We start from the raw sequence: 16,828 nt of genomic DNA, 5'->3' as shown, positions 1-16,828 counted from the left end.
TTAATGGTGCCATGAGGGTGGAGACAATGCAAGTAGTGATTAGAGGTGGGAGATCCTGGAGTTATTGGGAAAATGATGGTTAAAAAGCCTCAGTCAGGCTCCGCCATTCTCTCTGCCTCCTGGGTGCCCTAGTGATCCATCCATCCACTGCAACCTCAACCAACATATGAGCTTGGACTGCGAACCTCTAAACCTGTGAGCTAGATGAACCTTTTCTCTAAAGTCAGTGTTCTCGGGTATTTGGCTGTAGTGATGAGAAGATGACCAGTGCACTGCCCAGCCACACAACCAGCGCCTTGTTGCTCCACTTTGGGGGTGTAGTAAGGCCCCATTTCAGAGGAGTAGCCATGGCCCAGAGGGGTGAAAGGACTTCCCTAGGACCACTCTGCTGCCCTTGGTGGAGCTGGAGCCTCACCCAGGTCTCCACCTGCCACAGCCTTCTTTCTCCTGGACCTCAGAGTGACAAGCATGACAGCCGAGGGCAGGGATGGAGGGACAGGGAGAAGAACAATAAAATTTTGCCTCTATTTCTTCTATCTTCCTTGTTACATCCCAAGCCTGCCTTCTCCTTCCTTCCTAGAAAACCTGCTCAGGGGCCAGCACTGTGGCGTAGTGGGTAAAGACGCCGCCGGCAGTGCCAGCCTCCCATATGGACACCAGTTTGAGTCCTGGCTGCCCCTCTTCCCGTCCAGCTCTCTGATGTGGCCTGGGAAAGCAGCAGAAGATGGCCCAGGTCCTTACATCTGCATGGAGAGACCCAGAAGAAGTTCCTGGCTCCTGACTTTGAGTTGGCCCAGCTCTGGCTGTTGTGGCCATTTAACCAGCGGATGGAAGATGTCTTTCCTCTGCCTCTGCCTCTCTGTAACTCTGCCTTTCAAATCAACAAATACATTTTAAAACAAAGCAATACTAAAAAAGAAAGAAAGAAAAAAAGAAAACCTGCCCAGTCTTGCTCTTCCCCATTTTTTTTTCTTAAAAAAAAAAAAGAGTATTTATTTGGAAAGCAGAGTTACAGAGAGAGAAAGAGAAATCTTCCATCCCTTGGTTCAGTCCCCAAATGGCTGCAATGGCTGGAACTGAGCCTATCTGAAGCCAGAAGCCAGGAGCTTCTTCCAGGTTTCCCACGTGGGTGCAGGGGTCCAAGGACTTGTGCCAGGTGCATTAGCAGAGAGCCGTATAGGAAGTGGAGCAGCTGGGACTTGAACTGGCGCCCATATGGGATGCCAGCACTGTGGGCAGACGCTTTACCCACTATGCCTCCCCCATTTTCTTACACCTCACAAATAACTTCCCTCTGCTGCACACAATACCAGGGGGTCCAGGGTCAGCACTGCCTGGGCAGCCTCTTTGGAGCTGGAAGGGAATGGCTTCTTGCAGGAAGCCACAGAAGAAAAGTCCTGCCTCCTGGCCTCCTTGCCCACCCATCTTTTGATCTCACCTCTGCATCTCCTTTCATGGCTGCTGTGTTCCCACTTCCCCATGGGCCTGCACTGCCTCCTGGTGCCCACCCTTCCACACCCTCCGGGTCTTCCGCTGTCTAAAACCTTGGTGTTCTGGAACACCGAGGATATGGATGGGTGTCACTAAAAACTTCCCTTGCTTCACGGTGGCCTCTGCAAGCAGTGATTCTGCTGTGGGACCCAAGTGGGAATGTAGGGCAAGTGGGGGAGGTGGGGGCCAGAGGACAAAGCCCCAGGAGAATCTCTGTAACATTCGAGCTTGAAGAATCCATAGCTCAGATGCTTCTTTAGCAGATAAGGAAGCCAAAACCCTGCAAGGAGAGTGACGTTGCCAAGGCCCCCAAGCCATGGCCCCATCCTCGCCCCCTCTGATGCTGTGTGCGAACAGAGAAGCGGATGAGGGAGCACGTGTCCCAGTCCATGCCTTGGTGTTATTTATTTATTTATTTATTTATTTTTTGGACAGGCAGAGTTAGACCGAGAGACAGAGAGAAAGGTCTTCCTTTTCCGTTGGCTCACCCCCCAAGTGGCCGCCACGGCCGGAACTACACCGATCCGAAGCCAGGAGCCAGGTGCTTCTCCTGGTCTCCCATGTGGGTGCAGGGCCCAAGCACTTGGGCCATCCTCCAGTGCCTTCCCAGGCAACAGCAGAGAGCTGGACTGGAAGAGGAGCAACCAGACAGAACCAGCGCCCCAACCGGAACTAGAACCCGGGGTACCGGCACCGCAGGCAGAGGATTAGCCTGGTGAGCTGCGGCGCCAGCCTCCTTGGTGTCATTTGTTACCATTACTTGAAGGTCAACAAAACACACTGGGTGAAGATGTAACTCGTTTATTTCTTAGAAAGCTTTGTATATTTTTATTATTTTTTTTTAAATTTATTTTTTTTTTATTTGAAAGGCAGAGTGACAGAGAGAAACAGTGGGGGAGAGAGAGAGAGAGAGAGAGAGAGAGAGAGAGAGAATTTTCCATCCACTGGTTGATCCCCCAAGTGCCCACAACAGCTGGGTCTGAGCCAGGCTGAGGCCTGGAGCCAAGAACCCCATCCGGATTTCCCACACGGATGTGTGGGCCATTTCCCAGGCACATTAGGAAGGAGCTGGGTGGGAAGTGGAGCAGCTGGGACTCAAAAATCTTTTTATAATAAAAACTTACACTGGTGCCGTAGCTCAATAGGCTAATCCTCCGCCTTGCAGCGCCGGCACACCGGGTTCTAGTCCCAGTTGGGGCGCCGGATTCTGTCCCGGTTGCCCCTCTTCCAGGCCAGCTCTCTGCTATGGCCCAGGAAAGCAGTGGAGGATGGCTCAAGTGCTTGGGCCCTGCACCCCACGGGAGACCAGGAGAAGCTCCTGGCTCCTGCCTTCGGATCAGCGCAGTGCGCCGGCCGCAGTGTGCCGGCCGCGGCAGCCATTGGAGGGTGAACCAACGGCAAAGGAAGACCTTTCTCTCTCTCTCACTGTCCACTCTGCCTGTCAAAAAACAAAACAAACAAACAAAAAAAAACCTCACGTGTGTATAGTGCCTTAGGATTTTCAAGCACCACATTCAAGCTCAACATTCAAAATTTTTTCCAGGACTGGGATACAGATCTGGGCAATGAAGGAAGTGGATGAAGGCAGCATCCCTAGCCCTGCCTTGTGTGTACCTTGTGTGTACCTGCCATGTACCTCTGAGTGCTTGAGGCAAGTGGGAGACACTGGATGGCTGCCATCGCCGCGCTCGTCTGGGGCCAAGAAAGTAACTGGACGGCAGAGGGCGCTGCTGAGCCACAGATGGCGCTCAGCAGGGCGAGCCAGGGATCGGTGTGGGCTTGGTAGGCCGGCGAGGGGGAGGCGATTCTAGGATCTCAGAGTTCACCCCTTTACTCCAGAAACCTGCGTAGTCAGGGAAAGGGGGATAGAGAGTAAAACCCTTGGAGTAAGGCACTGCTGACTCTTATCCCACTGCATTTTCGAACCAAGTAACCTTAGCCAAATAACCCACAGGGCTTCGGTTTTTTTCTTCCTGTGCGAGGAAGGGTACTAGGTCTGCTGTATACAGTTAGAGAGGAACTCACGCCAGCAGGCTCTTACACAGCCTGGAGTGGAACATCCATGGCACAACTATGCGTGAAGCCAGGTTCGGTCCTCGGCTCTGGACGGTCCAGAAAGGGACATTCCCCGTCTCTCAGAGAGCTTACAGTTTAGTAGGTAGACGGATCTTAATGAAATCATCCCACAGGCAGATGAAAATTACCCCTGTCCCAGTAAGTGGAACACAAGAGTGGGCTTGGTGCTCAGAGGCGACGAAGTGAATCCAATCTGGAGGACATGCAGTTTACTAAGAGAGGGGAGAGGTTGCCAAGAAAAGGGGATGGCTTGTGCTGCGCCCATATGTGTGGACCTGACACAGTGCTAGGGGGCCGGCACGGGACAGGGGACAAGGTGGAGATGGAGGGAGATGAGCCTGGAGAGAGGCGGAGGTCAGATCCCTCAGGGCCCACTGGCCTGTGTGTCCGCCTGGGAATGGTTACTATCACAGCCTGTGACTACAACTTCACTTTGGAAAGACCCCTCTGAGGTCCCTCTGGTGCAGGACTCTCAGAAGGCCCCGACCCCCTTCCTCTCAATGCACTCACTACCTTTTCTTTATTTTCATTTGACTTATTTTGTTTATTTGAATGGTGGTGTTAGTGGGTGGGGGGAGATCTTCCATCTGCAATGGTCGGGGAGCTGGATCGGAAGTGGAGGTGCCCTTGTGGGATGTCGGCGTCGCAGGCGGTGGCTTTACTCACTGCGCCAGCACCGGCCCCTCAATGCACTTTCAAGTCCTGAAGTTGCTACGTTCCGCAGGGTGACCCTGCCTCTGATCCCTTGCATCCTTCGGCATCTCCCACGGGGACAGCGGCCCTGGGTGCTACCCAGACTTCTTGCCTCCAGTCCTGCCTCCTCCACACAACAAGCTTCATTTTACTTGGTCCTGATAGCAGGCAAGTAAGCAAAGCTTCAGTCCTTATCTCTATTTCACAAATGAGAAAAGTGAAGTCTAGCGGTGCTATGCTCTGGCTCATACCAGCTTGGGAAAACCACTCGTTAACATTTCTGGAATTCTGCAAGTCAACTGCGAAACACTGCCACTAGTAAAATTAAATTATATAGACTTTTACTTAAACTACTTTAAAAACAAAGGTAATGGGGCCGGTGCTGTGGCACAGTGGGTTAAGCCGCTGTTTACAGTGCTGGCATCATGTAGGGGCACCAGTTATGAGTCCTGGCTGCTCTACTTCTGATCCAGCTCCCTGCTAATGCGCCTGGGAAAGCAGCTGCGGAAGATGGTCCAAGTGCTTGGGCCCCTCCACCCTTATGGTAGATCCAGAAGAAGCTCCTGACTGTATCTTAGCCTGGCCTGGCCCAGCCTGGGCTGTTTGCTGCCATTTGGGGAGTAAATCAGGATGGAAGATCTCTCTCTGTAACTCTGCTTTCAAATAAATAAAATCTTTTTTAAAAGGTAATAAATTCCCCAATCTCATGGCTTTTTAATGTTACTAAGCCTTTAAGAGTATTTGTGTCTGTAGTATCTGCATGATTAATCTACTGCCTAATGGTACATTACAGCTCATCTCTTCCTAACTCTGTGTCCAGTAAACCCACATTGATAGACTGAAACTAGCTATGGTGGGGCCGGCCTTGTGGTGTAGCTGGTAAGCTGCCACTGCAAAGCTGGCATCCCATATGGACGCCGGTTTGAGTCCCAGGTGCTCTACTTCTAACCCAGCTTCCTGTAATAGTGTGGAAAGAGCAGTGGAAGATGATCTAAATGCTTGGGGCCCTGCACCCAAGCAGGAGACCTGGAAGAAGCAACTGGCTCGTGGCTTCGGCCTGGCCCCACCCCGCCTGTTGCAGCTATCTGGGGAGGGAATCAGCAGGGGAAAGATCCCCCCCCCCCGTCTCTCTGTAACTCTGTCAAATAAATAAATCTTAAAAAAAAAAAAAAAAAAGAAAAGAAAAACTAGCCATGGGTGGGGGTATTCACATCATGGAGCTGGGCAAACGCTATGAATCAGGGCGTGATGTGCTGTGGTGTTGGTTACCTAGACTTAAGAAAGTGATGGAGAAAATGTTAATTAATTTTAAATTTAATATTATGCCTGTAGCCATTACATTATGAATAACACAAAAGTTGGGGAAATATTCTTCCTGTATTGTGAGCCTGTGTTTTCGATTCAGCAAACGAGGCACTCCCATCACTGACCATCTAGTTAAGTTGTTTGTTTCTTGACTTTTCTCTTGTGTTAACAGAGGAAAACATCAACTTACATTCTTGTTGCCATTACTCTCCTTGGCCAACTGCAACCAGTCTGGCTACGCACAGAAACAGGCCGGCAAAGATCAGTGGAAGCACTCCGTGAATCAGCTGTATATATGGAATTTGCTACACTATTGTGTGGTGCTCTCTTTGTAGCAGAAACATTTGTGACAAATATATGTACCTACACTACCAGAAGTGACAGCTATGTCACTGCTACCAGAATACACAGGCACACATGCCCTTTGTTCCCCCAGAGCCGGCTGCTCAGCCCGCACCAGCACACCCCTGGGTCTAGAGCAGTGCTCAGGCAGTCAATCGACAACTCCCTGGATGGCAGACGGACGATGAAATGACTCGGCCAAGGTCACACAGGTGGGCCAAGACCCGCAGGGACTCCCAAAGCCAGCGGCTCTCTCCCAGGACACCAGCATCTCCTCCAGCCACAGGCATGGTCTGGGCCTGACCGCCCAGGAAGTGGAAAAGCGGGGGTCCTGCGGGAGACCCACGCCAGAAGAGAACGAGCTCACAGCCAATAGCGGCGCGGGGCGCGCTCAACGTCACACGCGCCGTGGAGACCGCGGCGAGCACGCCCGGGGAAGGGGCGTGGCCAAGCCTCCCGGAAGTGACGTCGCTCCAGGGGGCGGTCCGCGGCGGCGGCGGCGGCGGCGGCGCGCGGCCTGGGCTCGCGCTGGGCTCCGCGCGCCCCCCGCCCCCCTCTATGAGGCAGAGGCCGCGGCGGCCGTTAGCGCTGTCGCTCCGGGGGCCGCGGCGGGCGGGGCTCCGGCGGGGCCCGGCCTAGTCCCCACCCCAGCCCGGCTCCCAGCCGCCCGCCCTCCCTCCCTCTCCCCGATGCAGGGGGCCGAGCTCCGGGATGGCGAGGCGGCGGCGGCGGCCGCTTCCTACCGCGTCCTGAGCCGCCTCCTCGGTTATGGAGAGGCGGCCCCCGAGCCAGGCCCGCCGCCGCCGCCGCCGCCGCCCCCAGGCCATGGCCCTCCGCCGCCACCCTTCCTCGCGCGGCCCGGCCCGCGGGGCTCTCGGCCGCCGCAGCTGATGGTGTTCCGCAACGTGGGTCGGCCGCCTGAGGAGCCGGACGCGGAGGCGGCTCCGGAGCCGAGACCCTCGGAACTGCTGTGCCCCCGGCACCGCTGTGCCCTGGACCCCAAGGCCCTGCCGCCGGGACTGGCGCTCGAGCGGACCTGGGGTCCGGTGGCTGGACTCGAGGCGCAGCTGGCGGCTCTGGGGCTCCGGCAGCCGGCGGCGCCGGGGGTCAAGACAGTCGGTGGGGGTTGCTGCCCGTGCCCGTGCCCGTGCCCCCCGCAGGCGCCCCCTCCACAGCCTCAGCCGCCTGCTGCCACCCCGCAGGCCGGGGAGGACCCCACGGAAACGAGCGACGCGCTGCTGGTCCTGGAGGCCTTGGAATCGGAGGCCGAGAGCCTGGAGACTAACAGCTGCTCGGAAGAGGAGCTCAGCAGCCCGGGCCGCGGAGGAGGCGGCGGCGGCGGCGGCCGGCTCCTGCTGCAGCCCCCGGGCCCCGAATTACCCCCGGCACCCTTCCCGCTGCAAGACTTGGTCCCTCCGGGGCGCCTGAGTAGAGGGGAGCAGCAGCAGCACCCTCCTCCGCCCCCGCCGCCGCCCGGGCCCCTCCGGCCGCTGGCGGGCCCTTCTCGGAAGGGCTCCTTCAAAATCCGCCTCAGTCGTCTCTTTCGCACGAAGAGCTGCGCCGGTGGCTCGGGCGCTGGCGACGGGGCCGGCAAGAGGCATTCTGGAGAGCTGGCTGCTTCCGCCGCGAGCCTGACGGACATGGGAGGCTCTGCGGGCCGGGAGCTGGACGCGGGGAGGTGAGATCGCCCGGGGGCTGGGGGGTGGGGGGTGCCCCACACTTCCTTCTCGGATGTCATTCCTGCTGCTGCCCTCGATCTCGGCAGTTGTTAAGATGCATTCTCACGAGGGGGCAGAGATTTGGGGCGAAGTGGGGTGCGAGCTCTTACATCAGATCAGAGCTAATTGTGGCAACAGCTTTCAACTCTTTAACAGTTAGCATCTCTGTTGTTGGGGCATGATTTGAGACCCCCACCCCCCCATCCCAGCCAATCCTCACCTTGGGACCTCAGGGGTTTCCAGGGTGCCTGTCTACCATTCCCCCTGTGAGAGAGTTTGCTGGAGATGCTTGGCCTTTGGGATGAAAAACTGGTGCTGCCCCTTGACCACTTTGCTCATTCTCTCCGGGTACCAGAACCCCGCCTCCTGTCACCTTCATGCATACAAATGACGTGAGGAAGTGGTGCACTTGTAGGCCTGCCATCAGTTAGGGTGTCAGCATTCAGAATTTAGTGTTTTTCTGGTCATTCCCTTGGTGTCACAAGCCTGTGTGCTGAGCACTGTGAGAACAGAAAAGTAGCTTTGCTCTCTGTAGTGCCCTTGAGAATTCTGAGTGAGGTGTAGAGGGTGGGACAGCTGTTCTAGGCCAGCTGATGAAAATGCCACACTTTGCAGTTTCTGCCTTCCTTTCTGAAAGATGGACTGACCTCTGACATTCAGGGTTGGAGCTGTATTGTCTGTGTAGAAAATCATCAGCTTCGGTGGCCATGAAATGAGACTTCCTTTGTGGTAATTGCCATAGTGGGTTGTGCATCTGAAGGGTGCTTAGACAGATTGAAGTTGGTCTTGGTTCAGCTTGGATGATGGATTCTTGATACCTACTGGCAGCCACAAATGAAGGCTGAGGGACAGGTAGACTTAAATTGATAACTTACCGAGCCCTAGGCTCACTTGGGGAGCTTTTTGAGAAGATCAATATGTCTGGGGCCCAAGAGTTTGAATTGGAAATAAAAAAGTCCTGGGCTAGGAACCCCTCGTACACGGACTTCTCTCTTCAAGGGAGATTTGGTCAGTACTCCAGGAGGATAGTGAGATCAGCTTGGCTTTGTTGCCCTTTCTGAACTGCTAGGTGCTCCATGGACTCCTCTTGGGGTCAGGCCAAACCCAGACTCCCTAAAGAAATCAGTGTGTTACCTCTTTTGGTGGGCCCGCGTTTTGGCATCTGCCTCCCAGTGTGCTCCTGCTGGGAGCTCAGCCTGAGAAGTGTCGGCTGCTGAAACAGCGTTTCTGTGGTAGGCTCTGCGTGGCTCTGCGTTCAGTGCTCCACTTAGCCATCCAGATGAAATTCTCATCAGAGGGGAGGGGGGTGGGATAGAAGCTGTGGATGCTGACATCGGATACGTTGCTAATTTTCTTGTGGTTTGTCTTGCCTTTATTTTATACTGACCAGGACTTGGCCCAAGATTCCAGAGCCACCAAATAGGAGGTGTGGCATGAAATTAGCTGCTATGTCTAATAGATTAGGAAGAGGAAAAGGCATGTAACATTACACTTTTTTGCCTTTGGAAGCAGAATTTAATGGCCATTGGCTGCTCTGTCACCAACCTTCACACCAAGCACAATACAGATTTCTACTGCAGAGCAAACTGGGCTGTAGCTCTGCAAAGAAGCTTAGTTCAGAGCACTGGAGAATTACATTTTTTGGTCCAAGGGCTTTTTCTGATGAATTGGAGAACTAGGTGTGTGTGTAAACATTGGGTGACTGCTGTTTGTGCATGTTATGCAGTGAATGTGAAAGTCTGCATTCCTGCATGTAGACCTCCAACATCAGCCCTGAGATGGAGGCCACGTCTGTCTGCTCTGTTCTCATGGGAGAGTGATGACTGGCTTGTTCTTATCCTGATGGGAATAGAGTGAAGACAGGAGAAATCTAGATGGAATATTTTATGTTTTCTGGAAAAGAAAAAAAAAAAGAACTGATGATTTTTTTCTCTGCTTAGAATTGGGTGCTGCTTGTTAGCTTCTCCGCAGCTCGCTATGTGCCAGTCTTGCTGGCAGCCTTGCAGCTGTGAGAAACTTGGCGGGTCTCGCCAGGATAGTTGTGATGCCTGTGGATCTGCACCTCCTGAGGAGTCTGTCCTACTGGGAGGAAGGATGAGTTTGGGTTTCTTACCTTGTTCTCTTGTTTTGATTAGGGGATCTGGAAGCATTGAGAAATTTCAGTCTTTTGCCTAAGGATATGTGCCTTTCCCTGCATTGTTGGTTGGAGTTAATTATGGGCCTCTGCAGTCTTGCTGTGTAATTTGAGGCATTTACAGTAACCTCTGGGCATGACTGTCTTTGCCCTGTCTCAACGTTTACCTTTTCACAGCTATTGACTAGGAAGTACTTCCTGTTATCAGCTTATAAATCTAAACAGTTGTCATATTTTAACACCAAGCAAAACTTTACTTCCTTTCGGGTGCATTGGAGTCTGCCATGTGCACTTGACCTGGTTATCCGGAGTTTTAAGTGTAGTACAAATTAGCTCCGAGGACTTTGTTGTAAGTGAAATAAGAGATGGGCCCACCAACTAATCAGGTTTCTGTTCTGGGGAAATGGGCGAGGCCTTAAAAACACATATGTGGAGATTCAGAGAGCTGGGCTTGATGCCTGTGGGCCCCGGTTAGTATAGAAAGAACTTGACTATTTCAGGAAAACCAGTGGAGTTCCCTTTTCTGTTTCACATATGTTGACTGATTGTCTTCCTGTGAATTTAGTGCGAAATAGCATTTGAGCTGACCTTTTTGAATCCCCATATGATACATCTCTTGGTGGGAAATGGATATCTTTGTTCACTTTTCAAGATTCGCTTTTACTGAGTTAAAAGTTGAGGCTATTACTGGCAGTGAGATAGAGAAATGGAGAACAGTTCTCTGTAGCAGTTTTCCTATCTATTTGGGGAAAAAGATACAATTCTGGGAAGAGGCAGGCTGCCTTGGCACCAGTCTGGGCCCTGCTGTTGTGGACAGACCTGGCAGACGTGAGAAACCTTTTTCCTTGATTGCTTGGATTTTCAGGTCTGAAGGAGTCCTTTTGAGTCATAGTGTGACTTGCTGAGAGCAAAATGATTTGATGGTGTGGTGAGCAAGTTCTGATTTTATGTGTGGATTTTAGGGCCACACTTACTGATCTTTTTAGTTATTTTTTCATGAAATGTTTATGGTTGGCAACTATTCTTTTAGAATGAGCTCTTGGCTTTATACATCTCTGTCCGTTTGAGTCTTGTACCATTCACTCCTTAACACTTCCTGCCAGCATCATTTCTGAGATTTTGGGTCATAGACTATGCCTATTGGCTTTTCCCTGGGAGCTCCCTCCATAGGTTCTGCACTGGTTTATGAGGGATTTTGGATCTGACCTTGCTGCACAGATGTCTGTGTATTGGAACTAAAAATGAACACATGGTTTTTGTGCCTGTAGCACAGGAACAGAGGCTGGCTGGTGACGTGCTGGAAATGGCACAGGCTGGCTGACTTGGCGCTGCATGCGTTAGTAGGGGTAGAGGTGCACTGGGGCTGCAAAACCTGATGTTTGGACATCCTAGTTTGGAAGATACTTTAGAAAAAGACACTTGTAAAGTCCTAAGCATCCCTAGAGGGGATTTATGGATGAGAGAAAAGGCATTATTTCATTATAGTTTAGAGTTCAAGGACTTTGAAACTGGCCAGTGTTATATTTACATGTCACCATCCTGTCTAATGCTTTCCAGCTCCTTGTATCTCATAAATCTGCTGTAGTAGAAGTGGATGGAGGCATTGCGTCTCTGTTACCTACAGTGATATTGAAGACACAAAGGATTGCTAGCCTTAAAGAAGACCTTTGCATAAAGCCTTTTGCCCCGTCTTGTTCTGTCACCCGAGGCATAGCCTACCAAATACGGCCCAACTCCACCTTGTCCCTCACATGTTTCTGCTGCTAGGATGCACAGGCGGAGTTAGAGTGGCAGGACTGTAACCCTAATTCTTGTCTAGGTGATCCAGGGAGGGGTCTGCTGTGGCAATGTGGGATAGAGGTTGAAATGTTGTCTGGAGCCACATCATTTTTGATGCTCTCCAAAAAGTGGCATGGCAGTTAATAATGGGCCTTTATCATTCTAATGTTTCATATATCCAAAAGGGGGTAAGGAAAGAGTAGGTACTTGAATAATAATGAGACACGTGCCTAGATACCCATCAACAAGCTTAGCAAATACGGAGAATGCTATTGATACCTTTGTTGCTCCCTGATAACATCTGCCCTTCCACCAGGTGACCACCGTCCTCACTTTTATTTTAACCATTCCCTTGCTGCTTGTTCTGCTTTGTCTTCTGTATCTGTCATTTCATGAACGACTCTCATTGGAATGCTCTCAGGGCCCTTGCGGAGAGGCTGCTTTGGGTTTTTAGTTAGGTGCTGTCTCCCTGAAGAGAGAAGAAAGTGTGTGTGTTGAACGTTGGCTTTTCAGCCTCTTAGACCTTTTACCTGTCTAGCTGCCAGCCATGAGGCCCCTTTATTTGCCAGGAAAAACCATCCTGGCACTCTCAAATGGCTCTGCCTGGGTTGAGATTCAGATGTGTTTTTCTTTTTCTAGATCCTAGAAACTATGATTTTCTTCTTCAAAATGCCGGGGGTGGGGGAGAAGATGAGCTGAAGTGAGAAGGCCTCCGCAAGATGTGTGCATTTGGGTACTGCGTTCTTCAGCGCTTGGCACTGAGAGGCTCGTCCCCAGCATGGGCAGATGGCAGCGTAATGCAGCTTCCTTTGAAAAGAGGCAAACGGCCAAATGGCTGAGGTGTGAACCTTCTGAAAGGCCAGTGCTTTAGGTTTCTACTTGCTGCGTTTAGTGTTTTACCCACAAATTATCAAATGAAACTCAGCTTGCAAGCTCATCAACAGTCTTAAGTTCATGTCCAGTTGGATTAACGTTCTGTTCCTGCCCCCTGGGTTACTGGACCCAAGCTGCAGGCAGTCATGAGCAGCGTTTATAAACAGAGATGCCGATGCCGTGTGAGTGTGTCTGTTGTTGGGCGGCCCTGTCTCTGGCTCTGTGCTTTGGGTGTGGCATTCAGAGTCTCCGCCTGCAGGTGGTTGCAGAGGGAGTTCGAAAGTTGGGTCAGGAGAAGGGAGTGATGGATGCTTCAGCTCTCTGAGTAACGTGTTCCTGGTGTGGTCCTGGAGTTTTATTTGGAGTGATTCTGAGTTGCTTAAACAGCTGCATTAAGACATAAACATTGAAAGTCAAATAATCTTAAATAGGATTTCATTTTAGATTTTATTTTTGCCTTCCTTTATTGGGTAGTTGGTAGTTAAAAAGAGTTCTAAGTTCTGTTTAGTCCTTTGGATGAGAGTATTTTTGGAAGGTGAGCTAGCTACAATGCCTGGAGTAGGCACTATAATGCTATAATTATAGGTATAATTCCTGGATTCTGTCCAATCTGGGGTGGGTTTTTTTGTTTGTTTGTTTTTGTTTTTTGTTTTTTTTTTGACAGGCAGAGTGGACAGTGAGAGAGAGACAGAGAGAAAGGTCTTCCTTTTGCCGTTGGTTCACCCTCCAATGGCTGCCGCGGTAGCACGTTGCGGCCGGCGCACCGCGCTGTTCCGATGGCAGGAGCCAGGTGCTTCTCCTGGTCTCCCATGGGGTGCAGAGCCCAAACACTTGGGCCGTCCTCCACTGCACTCCCTGGCCACAGCAGAGAGCTGGCCTGGAAGAGGGGCAACCGGGACAGGATCGGTGCCCCGACCGGGACTAGAACCCGGTGTGCCGGCGCCGCTTGGCGGAGGATTAGCCTGTTGAGCCACGGCGCCAGTGGGGTGGGGTTTTTTTAAAGTCTGGTTTATTGAGGTGTAATTTATGTGCCACAGAAGTTACTTTTGTTAGTGTCATGTCCAGTTCTATTAATTTTGACAAACTAATTTACTCAGCATAATCTCCACTACAGCATATAGCATATTTCCATCACTTCAAGTTCTCTCTCTTGTAGTCACTTTGGTCATTCTGGAGTGAGTTTTTTGGGTTTAGTGCATTTCTAGCCAGCAAGTCTTTTCTGGAGTCTTTGGGATTTCTTTCAATTCTTGCTGAAAAGCCTGTTAAGATTAGTACAAAATGAAGCTACCTTTGGTGTGTGATCAAAAGGAGATCTGGGTTTTCAGGCTGGTGTCTGGAGCAGCATCAAGGGAGAGTCGGAGAGAGAGAGCTGTAAGACTGGTAGCTCAGACAGGTGGAAGAGATCTATGATTGGAGGAGGCCATTGGTTAGTTGATGTCTTTGAGTGATGCTTTGGCAGTTGTCGAGAAATGAGAGGTCTTCCTGGCTGAAGATTGCCTGTGCATCCTGTAGTACTGTTCTCAGGTCGGAATCTCTTCTGTGATGCACTTTGGGACCTTCTGCATGCAGGCTCTACACTGGCTCCTGTTCAGGTCTGGAGCCTTTTTCTTGGCTCCCCGATGAAAAGCAACTCTGCATCTGAATTCCTTTTAAAATGGTCTTGCTAATTACGAACTACCACTCAAGGTGCTTTACTTTATAATGTGCTAGGTGTGGAGAGACCCAAAGGGATTTCTTATTGCTTTGTAGGCTGATGAATTCTGTAGCCAAATCTATTTAAGGAATTGCCTTATTTTATTCTACCTCCAAATTTTAAGCTTTATTACGGGAGTATTGTTGACAGTGACTAACGAGGATTTGTTTTGTTTCACAGTGCATCTGGAATTGAGTGTTGTAGTGATTTAAATGCATGTGTGTTCATTTCTGCCCTTCATTCTCTGTGTGCTTTCTGCCCCCTAGGAAACCCAGGTTGACAAGAACTCAAAGTGCCTTTTCTCCGGTCTCCTTCAGCCCCCTATTTACAGGTAAGGGTGGTATCTTTTACTGTCTTCTGAGAGCCAGAGGACCGGTTGCAGAGTATGTGGCGAGGCAGCTTGAGGCGTGTCTGTGGTACTTTCCTTTATTCAGCGTCCACTGGGCTTGGGGTGAGGCTGTTTTTATGGTGTGGGATGTGCCTTGACTTTGGATGCGTTAGAGTTGGGGGTAAAGGTTGCTTGTTGATAATTGGACGACCCTAGCAGTTATAGTTCAGGGTCAGCACACATACTTTAAAAGTAGGAATTACAAATTTATAGTCTCACAGTGCATAAAAGACTCTCCAGAAGTCAGGCAGTTCCTATCCTTGCTTCCAAGGGAGTTTGTGGATTGGCTAATAAAAGTGATCCATGATTATCTGGTCTATTTTTAAAGACTTTGGGCAGAGAGATTACGTGAACTCTTATCTTACCCATTTTAGAGGCTGGCAGTGCCTGCAGCTGTTAGAGTTCTTTATTGCGTCTCATTTCAGTCTCTGCTCTTGCAGCAGGGAACACACTTGCTAAAGTAAGAAGGCTGTTGAATTTACTCAGGATAATGGGTCACTGCCTTCTCTCTTTAAGAAGGACCTAAACAGAGGGAGACCTTCTGTTATGCCCATCAGATGTGGAGCTGGAGCTTGAATGAGCTATAGAAAAGAGTCTGCACCGCACTTCCTTAGTCACAGAAACTGAGTACTTGTTGGCTGCGACTGAGAAGCCTTTACAAAAATCTCAAGTCTTGGGGCCGGTGTTGTGACACAGCAGGTTAAGCTGCTGCTTGGAACACTGACACTCCATGTTGGAGTGCCATTTCAAGTCCTGGCTGCTCCCCTTTCCATCTAGCTTCCTACTAATGCACCTGGGAAGGCAGCAGAAGATGGCCCAACTGCTTAGTCCCTGCCACCCATGTGGCACACCAGGATGGAGTTCTGGCTTCAGCCTGGCTCAGTCCTGGCTGTTGCTGCCATTTGGAAAGGGAACCAAGGGATGGAGGGTCTGTCTGTCTCTCTCTTCTGTGTGACTCTGTCTTTCAAATAAATAAATAAATCTTTGCCAAAAAATTTCAGTGTTAAATTTCTTTGGTTATTGTGACCCTCAAAAAGGTGATTGGAAGAATTATGATTTGGGAGCAGACATTTCCAGAAAGATGTTAAGCAGGCCAGTGGGACCCGCCAGTTGGATAGACTATTGTGAACTGTCCAAACAAATGATGATACCTGTGTAGACGTCTAGTGGAGAAGGTGGCGGGAGGAGGGTGCAGTGGTGTCTGTTTTTACCCTAGGCCCATACCTGAGTCTTACCCTGTAGGCAGCATGTCTTTTTAATCCTAGTAATCAAGACCTTTGTAAAACAAACTGTGTATTTAGATTCTGAAAGCCCAGTTCCTGGACTTTTAGTGATACTGGTCACCTCATTTTCTGAACTGGGAAATATGTAGTTTAAAGATTTTGTTTATTTGAGGGGTAGAATTACAGACAGAGAGGGAGAGACAGAGAAAGGTCTTCCATCTGCTGGTTTACTTCCCAAATGGCCATAATGGCCGGAGCTGGGCCATTCTGAAGCCAGGAGCCAGGAGCTACTACTTCTGGGTATCCCATGTGGGTGCAGGGGCCCAAGGACTTGGGCCATTTTCCACTGCTTTCCCAGGCCATAGGAGGAGCTGGATCTGAAGAAGAGCAGCAGGGACATGAACCAGTGCCTATATGGGATGCTGGCGCCGAGAGTGGAGGCTTAACCTACTATACCACAATGTCGGCCCCACTGGGAAATATTAAAATACTAACTGAGGGGCTAGTTCAGCCCTGAATAAGGAAGGGGTGTTAGAAATTACACCTTGTGGGTTAAATTAGAGAGATCCTGTGTCCTGACCTTCACCAAGCAAACTTATTTGTGGCTGTCAACCTATGTTAATGAAATACACTTCAGGAGTTGGCATTGTGGCGCAGTTGGTTGGGCTGCTGCCTGCAGTGCCAGCATCCCATATGGGCACAAGTTCAAGTCTTAGGTACTTAACTTCTGATTCAGCTTGCTACTAATGTGTCTGTTAAGGAAACAAAGGATGGCCGGTGTCGTGGCTCAACAGGCTAATCCTCCGCCAAGCGGCGCCAGCACACCGGGTTTTAGTCCTGGTCGGGGCACTGGATTCTGTCCTGGTTGCCCCTCTTCCAGGCCAGCTCTCTGCTGTGGCCTGGAGTGCAGTGGAGGATGGCCCAAGTGCTTGGGTCCTGCACTCCATGGGAGACCAGGATAAGTACCTGGCTCCTGCCTTCGGATTAGCGCAGTGCGCCGGCCGCAGCGCGCCGGCCACAGCGGCCATTGGAGGGTGAACCAACGGCAAAGGAAGACCTTTCTCTCTGTCTGTCTCTCTCTCACTGTCCACTCTGCCTGTCAAAAAAAAAAGA

The 16,828-nt window shown here is 50.9% G+C and overlaps 1 protein-coding gene across 2 annotated transcripts in view; it reads left to right on the top strand.

Annotated features, from left to right (window-relative positions):
• The first annotated feature begins 6,596 nt into the window (after window positions 1-6,596).
• SOCS7 (suppressor of cytokine signaling 7) overlaps window positions 6,597-16,828 on the top strand; it is a 45,166-nt gene continuing 34,934 nt past the window's right edge. For both annotated transcript variants that reach the window (XM_062216369.1, XM_062216370.1), the window contains exons 1-2: window positions 6,597-7,585; window positions 14,371-14,435. In XM_062216369.1, the coding sequence (XP_062072353.1) occupies window positions 6,597-7,585; window positions 14,371-14,435 (1,054 nt within the window). The remainder of the gene's footprint in view (window positions 7,586-14,370; window positions 14,436-16,828) is intronic.

Source organism: Lepus europaeus, chromosome 18 (assembly GCF_033115175.1).
Source record: "Lepus europaeus isolate LE1 chromosome 18, mLepTim1.pri, whole genome shotgun sequence".
Lineage (NCBI taxonomy): Eukaryota > Metazoa > Chordata > Mammalia > Lagomorpha > Leporidae > Lepus > Lepus europaeus.
Note: the sequence above shows the minus strand (reverse complement) of the source record. Positions and strands in the feature narration are given on the sequence as shown.